Source organism: Phyllobates terribilis, unplaced genomic scaffold (genome assembly GCF_046119375.1).
Source record: "Phyllobates terribilis strain yellow unplaced genomic scaffold, ASM4611937v1 Scaffold_11__3_contigs__length_659146591, whole genome shotgun sequence".
NCBI lineage: Eukaryota > Metazoa > Chordata > Amphibia > Anura > Dendrobatidae > Phyllobates > Phyllobates terribilis.
This window is the reverse complement of record NW_027362771.1, coordinates 541,329,983-541,344,956: the sequence shown is the minus strand read 5'-3', so window position 1 is coordinate 541,344,956 and position 14,974 is coordinate 541,329,983. Positions and strand designations below refer to the sequence as shown.

At 43.0% G+C, this 14,974-nt stretch overlaps 1 protein-coding gene across 5 annotated transcripts in view; it reads left to right on the top strand.

Annotated features, from left to right (window-relative positions):
* PNPLA6 (patatin like domain 6, lysophospholipase) overlaps positions 1 to 14,223 on the top strand; it is a 105,180-nt gene extending 90,957 nt beyond the window's left edge. For 4 of the 5 annotated variants that reach the window (XM_073653888.1, XM_073653885.1, XM_073653886.1 and 1 more), the window contains 2 exons: positions 12,248 to 12,309; positions 12,400 to 14,223. In XM_073653888.1, the coding sequence (XP_073509989.1) occupies positions 12,248 to 12,309; positions 12,400 to 12,459 (122 nt within the window). In that variant the 3' untranslated portion in view covers positions 12,460 to 14,223. Of the gene's footprint in view, positions 1 to 10,490; positions 10,806 to 12,247; positions 12,310 to 12,399 lie in introns of all 5 variants that reach the window. The other variant, XR_012251352.1, reaches the window with a different exon arrangement.
* The last annotated feature ends 751 nt before the right edge of the window (positions 14,224 to 14,974 follow it).

Below are 14,974 nucleotides of genomic sequence, written 5' to 3'. Positions count from 1 at the left end.
CAGCACATTCAACTTTGTACAGAACAAAGTATTCAATGAGAATATTTCATTCATTCAGATCTAGGATGTGTTATTTGAGTGTTCCCTTTATTTTTTTGAGCAGTGTATATATATATATATATATATATATATATATATATACAGTACAGACCAAAAGTTTGGACACACCTTCTCATTTAAAGATTTTTCTGTATTTTCATGACTATGAAAATTGTACATTCACACTGAAGGCATCAAAACTATGAATTAACACATGTGGAATTATATACTTAACAAAAAAGTGTGAAACAACTGAAAATATGTCTTATAGTCTAGGTTCTTCAAAGTAGCCACCTTTTGCTTTGATGACTGCTTTGCACACTCTTGGCATTCTCTTGATGAGCTTCAAGAGGTAGTTACCGGAAATGGTTTTCACTTCACAAGTGTGCCCTGTCAGGTTTAATAAGTGTGATTTCTTGCCTTATAAATGGGGTTGGGACCATCAGTTGTGTTGTGCAGAAGTCAGGTGGATACACAGCTGATAGTCCTACTGAATAGACTGTTAGAATTTGTATTATGGCAAGAAAAAAGCAGCTAAGTAAAGAAAAACGAGTGGCCATCATTACTTGTTTGGGCTAAAGAACACAAGGAATGGATATTAGACCAGTGGAAATCTGTGCTTTGGTCTGATGAGTCCAAATTTGAGATCTTTGGTTCCAACCACCGTGTCTTTGTGCGACGCAGAAAAGGTGAACGGATGGACTCTACATGCCTGGTATTAGAACCCTCCTGTTTGTTTTTTCCATCTTGTGTTTTGCGGTCACGTGACCATCTGCCTTTATATTCCAGCTCCGCTCTTGTGGCTGTGCTGGACTTCAGTGTTTGACTGTTTCTCTAGTTCGCTTGGTCCTCTGGGACCTCTAGTACATTTTTGTCAGTTTGACTTTTTGTGTTCTGCAACAACTTCTCTGTTTAGGAGGTGTCCTATTTTTGTCCCAGTCCTTAGTTCTTTTAGGGACCCCTCCCTTAATTATATAGGTCTTCGTTCAGACTAGTCGAGGACTAAGGTGGGTCTGTTGACTAGGAACAGGCAGCCCGCTACATCGTAGGGATTCAGCTTAGTCTTACTGTAGGAATAGCTTTCCCCTATCTTTCCTTAGTACATGTTGCAGATCATAACAGTAAGTCCAGCCCAAAAAACTAAAAGGAAAGAAATTCGGGGATCAGTATGGTTTCCTTCCAGGATTTGGCTCAATGCCTACAGGGATTGTCTCTGGAGGTGGCCGAGCTTCAGCAACACGTGAGTAGCTGTTCTGGAGCGCATTTTGTTGAACCCAAGGTAGGACTGCCTGATGTTTTTTATGGTAAACAGCAAGATTTTTTTTCCTTTAGAAAATGCTTGTTTGTTGGATTTTCGTTTGAGACCAAGGTCCTCTGGGAATGAATCACAGCACATTGGTTTTATTATGTCACTTTTGCGCAATGAACCACACGAGTGGGCCTTTTCTCTCCAGCCTAATGATCCGAGTTTAAGGTCTGTTGAAGAATTTTTTTCTGCTATGGGGCTATTATATGACGATCCTGATCGAATCTCATCTGCTGAATCAGAACTCAGGCGTTTGAATCAGGGGTCAGATGATGTTGAAAATTATTGCACACACTTCAGGAGATGGGCTTCAGAAGTTAAGTGGAATGATCCTGCGCTGAGATGTTTATTTCTTGCTGGTCTGAGTGAAAGGGTTAAGGATTTGCTAATTGCATTCCCTGCACCTGAGACTCTGCAGGATGCTATGCAGTTAGCTGTTCGTATAGACATGCGACTGAGGTGCAGGCTCAATGAGGTAAAGACTCCTGTAATGTTAGTTCCTAGTCCCCAGAAAATCTGCTCTGACGGCGGAGAACCAATGGAGGTTACGGCGATGTCACTCTGCTCTCAGGAAAGAGACCGGAGGTTTACCGAGGGATTGTGTCTTTATTGTGATAATGCTGACCATTTGATTAAGTATTGTGAGCGTCGTTTAAGTAAAGAAAAAAAAAAGGTCAGTTACGCTTGTTTACGGTCTGCAGGAGTATTTCTTTCTGGGAGTACCACTCTGCAGGGAGATTTGATTGAATTACTGGTATTTGTGGATTGTGGTTCAACACTTAATGTGATTGATAAAGGGTTTTTGGAAAACCTTAAATTGAAATCCAAACCTTTGTTATCACCTATTTCTGTGATTGCAATTGACAACACTCCTTTGAAATGTATTACTCACAAGGTTGCTGCATTTTCCCTCACTATCAATGGAGTTTACCAAGAAATTTTGGACTTGGTTGTTTTAGATAATTTACCCTCTCCAGTTGTTCTAGGATTGCCTTGGTTAAAACTGCACAATCCTTTATTGGACTGGTCTACTAATGTGATTAAGTCTTGGAGTCCGAAGTGCTATGATAAATGTTGTAATGGTCGCATTGCGGCTGTGGAAAAAGGGGAATTACCGGTACCTATTCAAGATTTTTGGAGGGTTTTTTCGGAGGAGGAGTCGCAAGTTTTACCTCCTCATAGGGATTATGATTGCGCCATTGAGTTTGTTCCGGGAGCTACTCTTCCCAAGAGTCGCTTGTTTAATCTGACTATCCCTGAAAGAAAGGCCTTGGAGGAGTACATACAGACTAGCCTGGCTGCTGGTCACATTAGACCTTCTAAGTCGCCTGTGGCAGTTGGATTTTTGTTTGTTAAAAAAAAGGACTGCGGTTTACGTCCATGTCTGGATTTTCGTGAAATTAATAAGATTACCGTACGCAATTCCTACCCATTGCCGTTAATTCCTGACTTATTTAACCAGTTAGTGGGGGCCAAGTGGTTCTCCAAAATTGATCTCCGGGGGGCATACAATTTGTTACGAGTGAAGGAGGGTGATGAATGGATAACTGCTTTTAACACTCCGGTAGGTCATTTTGAGAATCTGGTGATGCCTTTTGGTCTTACCAATGCACCTGCATTTTTTCAGAACCTTATTAATGACATCCTGAGACCTTTGATTGGTAAGAATGTGGTTGTGTATTTGGATGACATTTTGATTTACTCACCAGATCTAGAGTCCCATTGGCAGAGTGTACGTGAAGCTTTGCAGTTATTGAGTGATAATTCACTCTTTGCTAAGCTGGAGAAATGTGAGTTCGCTGTGCAGAAAATTAGTTTTTTGGGCTACATTGTCTCCAGCGAGGGCTTTGAGATGGACCCTGTGAAGGTTCAGGCTGTGCAGGAATGGCCTAGGCCTATTGGTTTGAAATCTATACAGAGATTTTTGGGTTTTGACAATTATTACAGGAAATTCATTAAGAATTTTTCTGTAATTGTTAAACCTCTAACCGATCTCACCAGGAAAGGTGCGAATAAGGCCCAGTGGACTACTGAGGCCATTGAAGCGTTTGAGTATCTCAAAGAGAGGTTCAGTTCTGCCCCTATCCTTATGCAGCCTGATGAGACCAAGCCTTTTTTGGTCGAGGTCGATGCTTCATCGGTGGCGGTCGAGGCAGTTTTATCTCAGGAGAACAAGGGTGGAGTACATCCTTGTGCCTTCTTTTTGAAAAAATTTTCGGAAACCAAACTGAATTATGATGTTGGTAATCGGGAGTTGCTGGCTATTAAACTTGCGTTTGAACATTGGCATCATTTTTTGGAAGGCGCTAGATTTCCTATTCAGGTTTTCACAGATCATAAGAATTTGATCTATCTGGATGCTGCCAAGCGCTTGAATGCCCGTCAAGCTAGGTGGGCACTTTTTTTTTTCTCGGTTTCATTTCTCTGTTACCTATATCCCTGGTACTAAAAATGTTAAAGCTGATGCTTTATCTCGCAGCTTCTCTCCTATGGTCGGTGCTGAGGAGGAGGAAAGCATTTTACAGAAAAGAGTTGTGGTGGTGGCATTGGACTCCGTTTTGGAGAATGGAATTCTGAAAGCTCAAGATGATGCTCCATCTAACACTCCCCATGGGAGGTTGTTCATGCCTAGAGCCTTTAGGAGAGATTTGTTTGTGGAGTGTCATGAGTCTCGGTTGGCAGGTCATTCAGGAATTTCGGAGACTAAGAGACTTATCAGTCGCAGTTTTTGGTGGCCTGGATGGCAGAAGGAAGTCATCAAGTGGGTGCGTCAGTGTACTGTGTGTGCTAGGTCAAAGGCTTCAGATACTCCTGCGGCGGGGTTGCTTTGCCCTCTGGAGGTTCCTAGTGCGCCTTGGACGCATCTCACAATGGATTTTATTACTGATCTTCCTGTGTCCGAGGGTTTTACTGTCATCTGGGTGGTCGTGGACCATTTTAGTAAGATGTGTCATTTGGTTCCATTCATTAAGTTGCCCTGCGCCAAGACACTCGCTAAGGCGTTTGTTAAGGAGATTGTCAAGCTCCATGGCGTTCCCACGGATATTGTTTCTGATAGAGGACCTCAGCTTGTGGCTCGCTTTTGGCGTGCTTTTTGTGACAGGTTGGGAGTCCATTTGTCATTTTCATCTGGTTATCATCCTGAGTCTAATGGACAGACTGAAAGAAAGAACCAGAATGTTGAACAGTTTTTGCGTTGTTTTGTGGTGGACAATCAAGAGGTGCAGTCTGAGTTTCTGCATCTCGCAGAATTTGCTCTTAACAATCATACATCCTCCTCTGCTGGGTGTTCTCCTTTATTTTGTTGTACTGGGAGACATCCGTCTTTTGGTTCGTTCTCCAAATTACGGTCGGTGGTGCCAGAGGAGGAGAACTTTTCCCGGTGATTTGGAGAGAGTTTGGACTAATGTACGTTGCAACCTTCAAAACGCTGATGTATCTGATAGGGACGCCACTATCACAGTTCCTCCTGTTGTGGAAGACGGCGATTATGAAATTTCTCGTATCTTGAATTCTAGATGGCATAGAGGGAGATTACAGTATCTTGTCTCCTGGAAGGGTTTCGGTCCCGAAGACAACTCCTGGGTAAGGACGGATGATGTCTCTGCTCCTAGGCTTGCTAAAGCTTTCCACAGGAGGTTTCCGGATAGGCCTGGGCCTGGAGGATCCTCATAAAAGAGGGGGTACTGTTAGAACCCTCCTGTTTGTTTTTTCCGTCTTGTGTTTTGCGGTAACGTGACCATCTGCCTTTATATTCCAGCTCTGCCCTTGTGGCTGTGCTGGACTTCAGTGTTTGACTGTTTCTCTAGCCTGGTGATTCGGTGCCTTTCTCTGTCAAGTTCGCTTGGTCCTCTGGGACCTCTAGTACATTTTTGTCAGTTTGTCTTTTTGTGTTCTGCAACAACTTCTCTGTTTAGGAGGTGTCCCATTTTTGTCCCAGTCCTTAGTTCTTTTAGGGACTCCTCCCTTAATTCTATAGGTCTTCGTTCAGACTAGTCGAGGACTAAGGTGGGTCTGTTCACTAGGAACAGGCAGCCCGTTACATCATAGGGATTCAGCTTAGTCTTACTGTAGGGACAGCTTTCCCCTATCTTTCCTTATCTTTCTGCTTGCAGATCATAACACCTGGTTCCCACCGTGAAGCATGGAGGAGGAGGTATGATGGTGTGGGGGTGCTTTGCTGGTGACACTGTTGGGGATTTATTCAAAATTGAAGGCATACTGAACCAGCATGGCTACCACAGCATCTTGCAGCGGCATGCTATTCCATCCGGTTTGCGTTTAGTTTGACCATCATTTATTTTTCAACAGGACAATGACCCCAAACACACCTCCAGGCTGTGTAAGGGCTATTTGACCAAGAAGGAGAGTGATGGGGTGCTACGCCAGATGACCTGGCCTCCACAGTCACCAGACCTGAACCCAATCGAGATGGTTTGGGGTGAGCTGGACCGCAGAGTGAAGGCAAAAGGGCCAACAAGTGCTAAGCATCTCTGGGAACTCCTTCAAGATTGTTGGAAGACCATTTTCGGTGACTACCTCTTGAAGCTCATCAAGAGAATGCCAAGACTGTGCAAAGCAGTTGTGTCACCCTGGCCTGGATGCCACAAAATGTAATAAAGCTGTGTCTGAGAGCGGGGGGAGGTTCTCTAGTCAGGGGAACATTAGCATGCAGTACCTCCTGTCTCAGGCCAGTAGGGTGAGCAGGCTGCCCCTATAAAAGCTGGTGCTGGGGGCAGGGTTAGGGAGAACTGGATGACCTGTCTCAGTACTGAGACTTGTCCCGGAGCAGAGCAGGGACAGAAAGTTGTATTGCACCTAAGAGGAAGTGTGGCAGGAGGAGAGCCACAAGCCAGAGACAAGAGGCGAAGTGAGCCTGTCTTGGCAGATAAAGGACTTAATTTACCAGACTTTGGTGTCTGAGGCTGGGAGGATTCCACATCCCACAGCAGATAACCAGTCCGCAGGGGACTGTATATTCCTTGACCTAAGAAGCCTGAAGGCCCTGCCACAACAGAAGGGACCAGGAAAGCCGTACCAGGCCGGGAGGAGAAAGGAACCCACGTTGCAGGCCATACAGGCGAGAGTACATGGAGAGCTCGGAACCGTGGTCTGTTACCCTATAAGGAGGAGATAGCCAGAAGGAGCACAGAAAGCACGGTAGGCCTACACCCTCACCCTGACCAGGGCCAATTTCCCCATTGCTCTCAGACATCCAGATCCCCTCCTAGCCGGGACTGTTTATGGGTCAGTTTACCGGTTTTAGTAAAGACCCTGGACTGCAACCTGTTGTCTGTGTGCTCCTTTGCGCCTCCAGCACTACCGGTACTGGGACTCTCACCACCATCACTCCCACCATCCATTATACTGCCCTGGGGCCGCACTCTTCCCGTGGGGAGTCACACTACCCTAGCTGCACACCTCATCAGCCCCAGCGGTCTGCATGCAGCGGCAGTTCCTAATAACCGCAATCCACGGGTGGCGTAGTCGGACATAATCATCAGCGCATAACGGACTACCACTGGCCTGACCACCCTGAGCCACGGAACCGGGTTGCCACTACTACTCCCACCGTTTCCCTATTGCCCGGATCCGAGTGCCCCACGTGCCAGGGGGCGAGTCACAGTCATCCAAGCAAAAGGTGGCTACTTTGAAGAACCTAGAATATAAGACATATTTTCAGTTGTTTCACACTTTTTTGTTAAGTATATAACTCCACATGTGTTAATTCATAGTTTTGATGCCTTCAGTGTGAATGTACAATTTTCATAGTCATGAAAATACAGAAAAATCTTTAAATGAGAAGGTGTGTCCAAACTTTTGGTCTGTACTGTGTATATACAGTGCCGGAAAAAAAATCTTTACAAGTTCAATGAAACCACAAAATCTTAATATTCAAGTGGATTCAAGTGTTTTATTGTGGATTTTTTATTACAATTAGTATTTTGTCATGTCACCCTTACATTTTATCACCATCTGCAGTCGTTTAGGCATGGACTCAGCAAGGCTGGCTAAGTATGTGGAGTCCATGTTTACCCACAGTGTCTTCAGCACCTCCTTTAGATTGTTGATGTTGCTGGGTCGTGTCTCTTGAACCTTGTTTTTCATTAAATTCCAGGCATTTTCTATGGGGTTAAGGTCAGGGGAATTACCTGGCCACTCTAAAATGTTAATGTTATGGTCACTGAGAAACTTTCTCACGGCCTTGGCTTTGTGGACAGGGGCTCCATCATGCATAAAGTAATCACACTGATGTATGACCCAAAAATTAAGCATGTGTTCTTCCAAAACAGTAATATAATTGCTTGCTTTCATAGTTATAATCTTGGGAAGGAAGTACAAACCTGCCCTGCCCATGCTTCCACTGAATGCACCCCACACCATCACACTGTCAGGGTGTATAACAGTCTTAACTGTATATTTTGGGTCATAACGTGACACTGTACTCGGACGACGCACAACCTTTGAGCCTCCCCTGACCAGCCTGAAAGTGCTCTCATCACTAAACATCACTTTCTTCCATTCTTCAGATGTCCAATCTTGATATTTCTTACACAAGGCAAGCCGTTTCTTCTTCATTGCTGCTGTGAGCAGGGGCTTCTTTGCGGCACGGCAACTTGGTAGACCCAGGTCCTTCTGCAGGCGGTGACGAATTGTCCTAGTTGCGATGTTCTGGAGGAGCATAGGGTACTTATTTTTTATTTCAACGGCAGTTATAGAAGGATGTGACATCACTTCACGCTCCAGAAGCTTATCAGTCCTTGGTGAAGTCTTCTTAGGTGCGCCAGAGACTGACTTCCTCTGCGGTACCATCCCAGGAGGCAATAATGCCGCCAACCGCTTCAGTTGAAAATTGCTTCTCTTGACACTCCCAGATCTCTAGCTACAGCAATCACTGAATCCCCCTTCTCGAGCAGAGTCAAGGCACGGGATTTCTCTTCCATTTTAAGCTTCTTTCGACCCATTGTGTGAGATAATATAAAACTGAGGGAGATAATAAAAGACTGCCTAATAGCAAAACTGGCTGAGCTGCACATAACAACCAATGAGAGTGCAGCTTTCGCTTGACCAAAGAAGTGAAAACTGAGCATTGATTGGTTGATATTTGCAACAAAGCCAGCTTTAATATTAGACAGTTTTTTACTATCTCCCCCATTGTGTACACTTTTAAAAAGTGAAATTATGATGTGGATTTTATATGTAAAGTTTTTTTTTGCTGCGCAAGTGTAAAGATTTTTTTTGCCGGCACTGTATGTGTATATATATATATATATATATATATATATATATATATATATATATATATATATATATATGTATATATATATATATATATATATATATATATATATATATATATACTGCTCAAAAAAAATAAAGGGAACACTCAAATAACACATCCTAGATCTGAATGAATGAAATATTCTCATTGAATACTTTGTTCTGTACAAAGTTGAATGTGCTGACAACAAAATCACACAAAAATCATCAATGGAAATCAAATTTATTAACCAATGGAGACCTGGATTTGGAGTTACCCCCAAAATTAAAGTGGAAAAACACACTACAGGCTGATCCAACTTTGATGTAATGTTCTTAAAACAAGTCAAAATGAGTCTCAGTATTGTGTGTGGCCTCCACGTGCCTGTATGACCTCCCTACAACGCCTGGGCATGCTCCTGATGAGGTTGAGGATGGTCTCCTGTGGGATCTCCTCCCAGACCTGGACAAAAGCATTCGCCAACTCCTGGACAGTCTGTGGTGCAACGTGACGTTGGTGGATGGAGCGAGACATGATGTCCCAGATGTGCTCAATCATATTCAGGTCTGAGGAACGGGCGGGCCAGTCCATAGCTTCAATGTCTTCATCTTGCAGGAACTGCTGACACACTCCAGCCACATGAGGTTTGGCTTTGTCATGCATTAGGAGGAACCCAGGGCCAACTGCACCAGCATATGGTCTCACAAGGGGTCTGAGGATCTGATCTTGGTACCTAATGGCAGTCAGGCTACCTCTGGCGAGCACATGGAGGGCTGTGCGGCCCTCCAAAGAAATGCCACCCCACACGATTACTGACCGACTGCCAAACCGGTCATGCTGAAGGATGTTGCAGGCAGCAGACCGCTCTCCATGGCGTCTCCAGACTCTGTCACGTCTGTCACATGTGCTCAGTGTGAACCTGCTTTCATCTGTGAAGAGCACAGGGCGCCAGTGGTGACTTTGCCAATCCTGGTGTTCTGTGGCAAATGCCAAGCGTCCTGCACGGTGTTGGGCTGTCAGCACAACCCACATCTGTGGACGTTGGGTCCTCATACAACCCTCATGGAGTCGGTTTCTAACTGTTTGTGCAGACACATGGACATTTGTGGCCTGCTGGAGGTCATTTTGCAGGGCTCTGGCAGTGCTCCTCCTGTTCCTCCTTGCACAAAGGCAGAGGTAGCGGTCCTGCTGCTTGGTTGTTGCCCTCCTATGGCTCCCTCCACATCTCCTGGTATCTGCTCCAGCCTCTGGACACTACGCTGACAGACACAGCTACCCTTCTTGCCACAGTTCGCACTGATGTGCCATCCTGGATGAGCTGCACTACCTGAGCAACTTCTGTGGGTTGTATAGCCCGTCCCATGCTACCACGAGTGTGAAAGCACAACCAACATTCAAAAGTGACCAAAACATCAGCCAGAAAGCATTGGTACTGAGATGTGGTCTGTGGTCCACCACTCCTTTATTGAGGATGTCTTGATAATTGCCAATAATTTCCATCTATTGTCTATTCCATTTGCACAACAGCATGTGAAATTGATTGTCAATCAGTGTTGCTTCCTAAGTGGACAGTTTGATTTCATAGAAGTTTGATTTACCTGGAGATATATTCTGTTGTTTAAGTGTTCCCTTTATTTATTTGAGCAGTGTATATATATATATATATATATATATATATATATATATATATATATATATTATACTACCGTTCAAAAGTTTGGGGTCACCCAGACAATTTTGTGTTTTCCATGAAAACTCATACTTTTTTTTATCAAATGAGTTGCAAAATGAATAGAAAATATAGTCCAGACATTGACAAGGTTAGAAATAATGATTTTTATTTGAAAGAATAATTTTCTCCTTCAAACTTTGCTTTTGTCAAAGAATGCTCCCTTTGCAGCAATTACAGCATTGCAGACCTTTGGCATTCTAGCTGTTAATTTGCTGAGGTAATCGGGTCCAGGGGGCTGCACGTCACTCAACAAGACCCGAGGCCACCGGCTTGGAACACGGATTGTGAGGCGCAGGGCAGGAGGGCGAGAGCCAGCGCAGGAAGACGCCTGAGAAAGGAACATAGAACAGAGTCCTGTTTAAGTACTCCTGAAATACTTGAGAGCTGCTGAACCCCTTTCTTGGTGAACACAGGACGACGTGGGTGGTTATAATCTGGCAGTTGTAAGCTGGAGCAGTGTGATAACTGTGAGTAAAACCTTGAAGACTGCACCCCACTGTGTCCTGGAATTATTGCTGCGCCATCACCAGCCCTGCACTACACAGCACCAACAACATTTACCTCATTAATCATCACTATATCCTGCCCTGGAGCTAAGCTCTGCCTGTGGAGAGCTGAACCAACTCTGCTGCGTCACCATCAGCTCCAGATGATCTGCACCGCAGCGGCGGCCCCATAGAGCCGCATACCACAGGTGGCGTCATGAACATTAACTCTAAAAACTTCATTCCCCTTTTAATTTATTCCCCTTTAATTGACCGCCCTGGGTCACGGACCGGGTCACTGCCACCGTGACATCCCCAGCACTGACCAGCCCGGCTGCCGAGTACCCCACGGGCCAGGGGGCGCGTCACATAATTTATGCATGGATAGCAAACACCATCTTAAGATTGGGAAATGTTCCCTTACATAGGCTCCATATTAAAAATATCAATGCTTACAATAGCTATAAAAACAATTGCAATATATGCAGTCCTGGGGAATACGGAATATGGCCAGTCCTAGTGCATAGCATTCTCAATGTCCCTAACCTCCCACCCTGCCAGCTGGCAAGCATACAAGGGTGCGAGGGGGCAATGTCATAAGAGGAACCTATCCCCCTGGTAAGAGGACATTCCCCTAGGCATCACATGGACAGAGAAATTGCATTCTTACGGACTATAGCCTTTACTTCCACCCCAGTATACAAGGTCCTTAGAAAAAATAATCATTTCTACATAATGTTACATGACAGGCTAGACTAGATGTCCAAAAAATTTTTTGATGTCATATTCTTTCTTTCTTATACTTTAGCATTTTAATAGTAGAATTTTTACTTTTATGTTAATTATTTTATACAATGTTCATAAATACATTATACATATATATGGATGAGTCTACTTCTCCGTAAATATAAGTGATGAAAAATCTGTGATCTGTAAAACATAAAAAAAGAAAAAAGGATTAAAACCAAGCCAACAGTAATGGTTAAAAGAAGAAGAATCCTATAAGCCCCAGATGGTATTCTTATAGAATAGATTTAACCTTTAATTCTATATTGAGACCATTCGGTCTCAATGTATTGAGTCTGTGGATCCATTCTAACTCACATTTTTTTAAAAGACGGATCCGATCCCTCCCTCTCCTTTGAGGCGGAATACAGTCAATAATCATGAATTGTAAATGTGAGAAACATATATATACATACACCACATTCGGACTATAAGACGCACCCCCCCACTTTCCTCCAATATTTTGGAGGAAAAAGTGCATCTTATAGTCCGAAAAATACGTTACTTGCATTTATTTGAAAATATGCAGCGTAAAAGACTCATCTTGGGAATGTAGCCTAAAATAATTATTTTAAACAATGATGTAAGAAATCTCATTTGGATGGAACTTGCCATAAAATGCATATTTATTTTGTTAGAGGAATGTCTGGTAAGCGGAGACAAACCTGATACCACGTACAGAAGTGAAGCCTGTGAGACAGTAAGCACTTTCATGTTTATCTACAAATTTGGGGCATTTTGTTCCCAAATTTTCACCAATTGACTCTTTTTTTTTTCTTTTACTTATCAGGATGAAGAGAAGTCATTAAAGATTAAACAAAGTTTTGGATCTGGTCTTCCCCATTGTTAGTGGCCTTCACTCCAATTTAGAAGTTTCTGGGTTTCAGATTACTGCCGGAGAGAATAAGAAATGCACAGCTGGATGATTTCTAATTGTCTTTGACAATTGTGAGGAGGAGTGTTTCTTTATTTATAGGCTTTATGAATATAGATGTTCTATATATAAATTTACCGTAGGTGTTTCTTACATGATAGAAAATAACAAAATTTACAGCTGTATAATAAGAAAAAGACACTCCCCACCCAGCTTAGTTGCTCCCCTCATTAGTTTTTTGTTCTGGTTATCTCATGAAATGTGCCACACCCTAAAGGCTTAGTCAGACGTTCTTGTCAATCGGTCCAAGCACGGACTGGCCGTGGTTCTCCCGGCCTAAAAGTTACAACCTCATAGAAATACATGAAGCTGTCGTGCTCCAGTTGGGAGACCCGCGGCCGGTCCAGGCATTGCGGTCAAAGATTGGACCAAAATCCATGGACGTCTGCATGAACCCTTACTGTGAGATTTGGCAAGCCTGACCCCTTCCTTACACTAACTTCATTGAGTATGGATACATTATTGTTGTGATGTTTTCTCATTTTAGTATTTTTCCTAACTTTTCCAAGTTGCAGCCTGGGACATAAATGGTTTACAACATGTTGCAAAAAATGGTTTTGTCATAGTCATGCCCCATTTTAGAGGCCACATCTTCTTAGCATTGTTTCCCATTCCTCCACTCCCTACTTTTCCGAATATGAGATTGCATGCTAGAGAACATGGAAACTTCAGGAATTTCGAGTGGTTACGGTTTGGCCCAGAAGATCTGATGTTGCTTCCGGTAATGCAGGAGGCATCACCTGACTTATAAACATAACATAATGGGGTGGATTTATGGAAACTGTCTATAAGAAAATCTATCTTTGCCCATAACTACCAATCATAGTGTAGCTTTAATTTTTTAAGAGCCCTGCTTGAAATGAAAGCTTCGCTGTGATTGGATGATATGGCCAACAAACAGTTTTTCTTATAGACCGTTTCATTATAATCTCCTCATATGTGAAAATGGGACAGAAGTAACAAAACTGCCCAAAAGAAAACCTGTTTTTATTGTCCACAGCAACCAAAGAATAGCTTTCATTTTTTTAGAGCCCTACATTTTTAGATAGTTTGTTATACCTGCCCCTTTTACTAATTTGGGGAGAACATAATGGGCAACAGAAAAACTATCTGTTGCCCAAAGCAACCAATCACAGTGAAGCTTTTATTTATTCTACTGCTCAGGAAAAATCAAAGCTGCACTGTGATTGGTTACTATGGGCAACAAAGACAGTTCTTCTTTTAGTCAAATTCAGAAATCTCTCCCAATTAGGCCACATTCACACGTTCAGTATTTGGTCAGTATTTTACATCAGTATTTGTAAGCCAAATCCAGGAGTGGAACAATCAGAGGAAAAGTATAATAGAAACACGTCACCACTTCTGTATTTATCACCCACTCCTGGTTTTTGCTTACAAATACTGATGTAAATATACTGACCAAATACTGAACGTGTGAACGTGGCCTTAGACTGAAAGATAAAAACTCAAAGAAAATTTTGCATTGCTGCCCATAGCAACTAATAACATTGAAGCTTTCAGTTTTCTAGAATAGTCGGAAAAATGAAAGCTAAGCTCTGATTGGTTGTTATGGGCCACCAGACAATATTTCTGTTGTGTTTTTATAAATGATGCCAAATATGTTTTCTTTAATTATGAACAATTTCCAACACTGTCTGTGAGTAATTTTGTAAATTATTGGCCCACATTTACTTTTCTAATTAAAATTGGGCCAAATTCGTGAAAATTTTGTGGCATTTTTCTTCTTGCTCCAAAAGTGTCCATATTTAATCTGTTAATGTACTTTTATCCACCAGAGGCATACGTCTTTTAATAAATTAGCTACTGTCTAGAATTTGCTAATATTAAAGGGTTTGTCCAGGAGTTTAACATTGATGGCCTATCATTAGGATAGGTCATCAATGTCTGATCAGTGGGGGTGCGACACCCAGCGCCCCACCGATCAGCTGTTCCCGGTGTCAGCAGTGGCCGAAACTTCTCAGTTACTGAGCTACACAGCATAGCTCTATCGAATGAGCAGTTCCAGCCGCCATCGACATCATCAACAGCGTCACCCGGCACCCCCACCGATCAGACATTGATGACCTATCCTAAGGATAGTCCATCTATGTTAAAGTCCTAGACAACCCCTTAAATAAATGTGGAGTATAAATCGAGCTGCTAAAAATTCACTTTTTTAGTTGTATTGAGTGAAAAATTGAGTGATGATCACAAACTCCTCAAAAGATGTTCCCCAGCTTTAACTTTGTTCAGTTTTTGACCACTATGTCGTTCTCTTCTCTAATTACAGCCCAAGTGAATGCAACAGTCCAGATGTGACTAATCTGAACTATTGGACCGTCATCTGATTTATCAGTTGAAGTATAAAGGCCCCCATTACATATTAGACTAACGTCGGCACAACCTGCCATTATCGTCAGGTTTGGCCAAT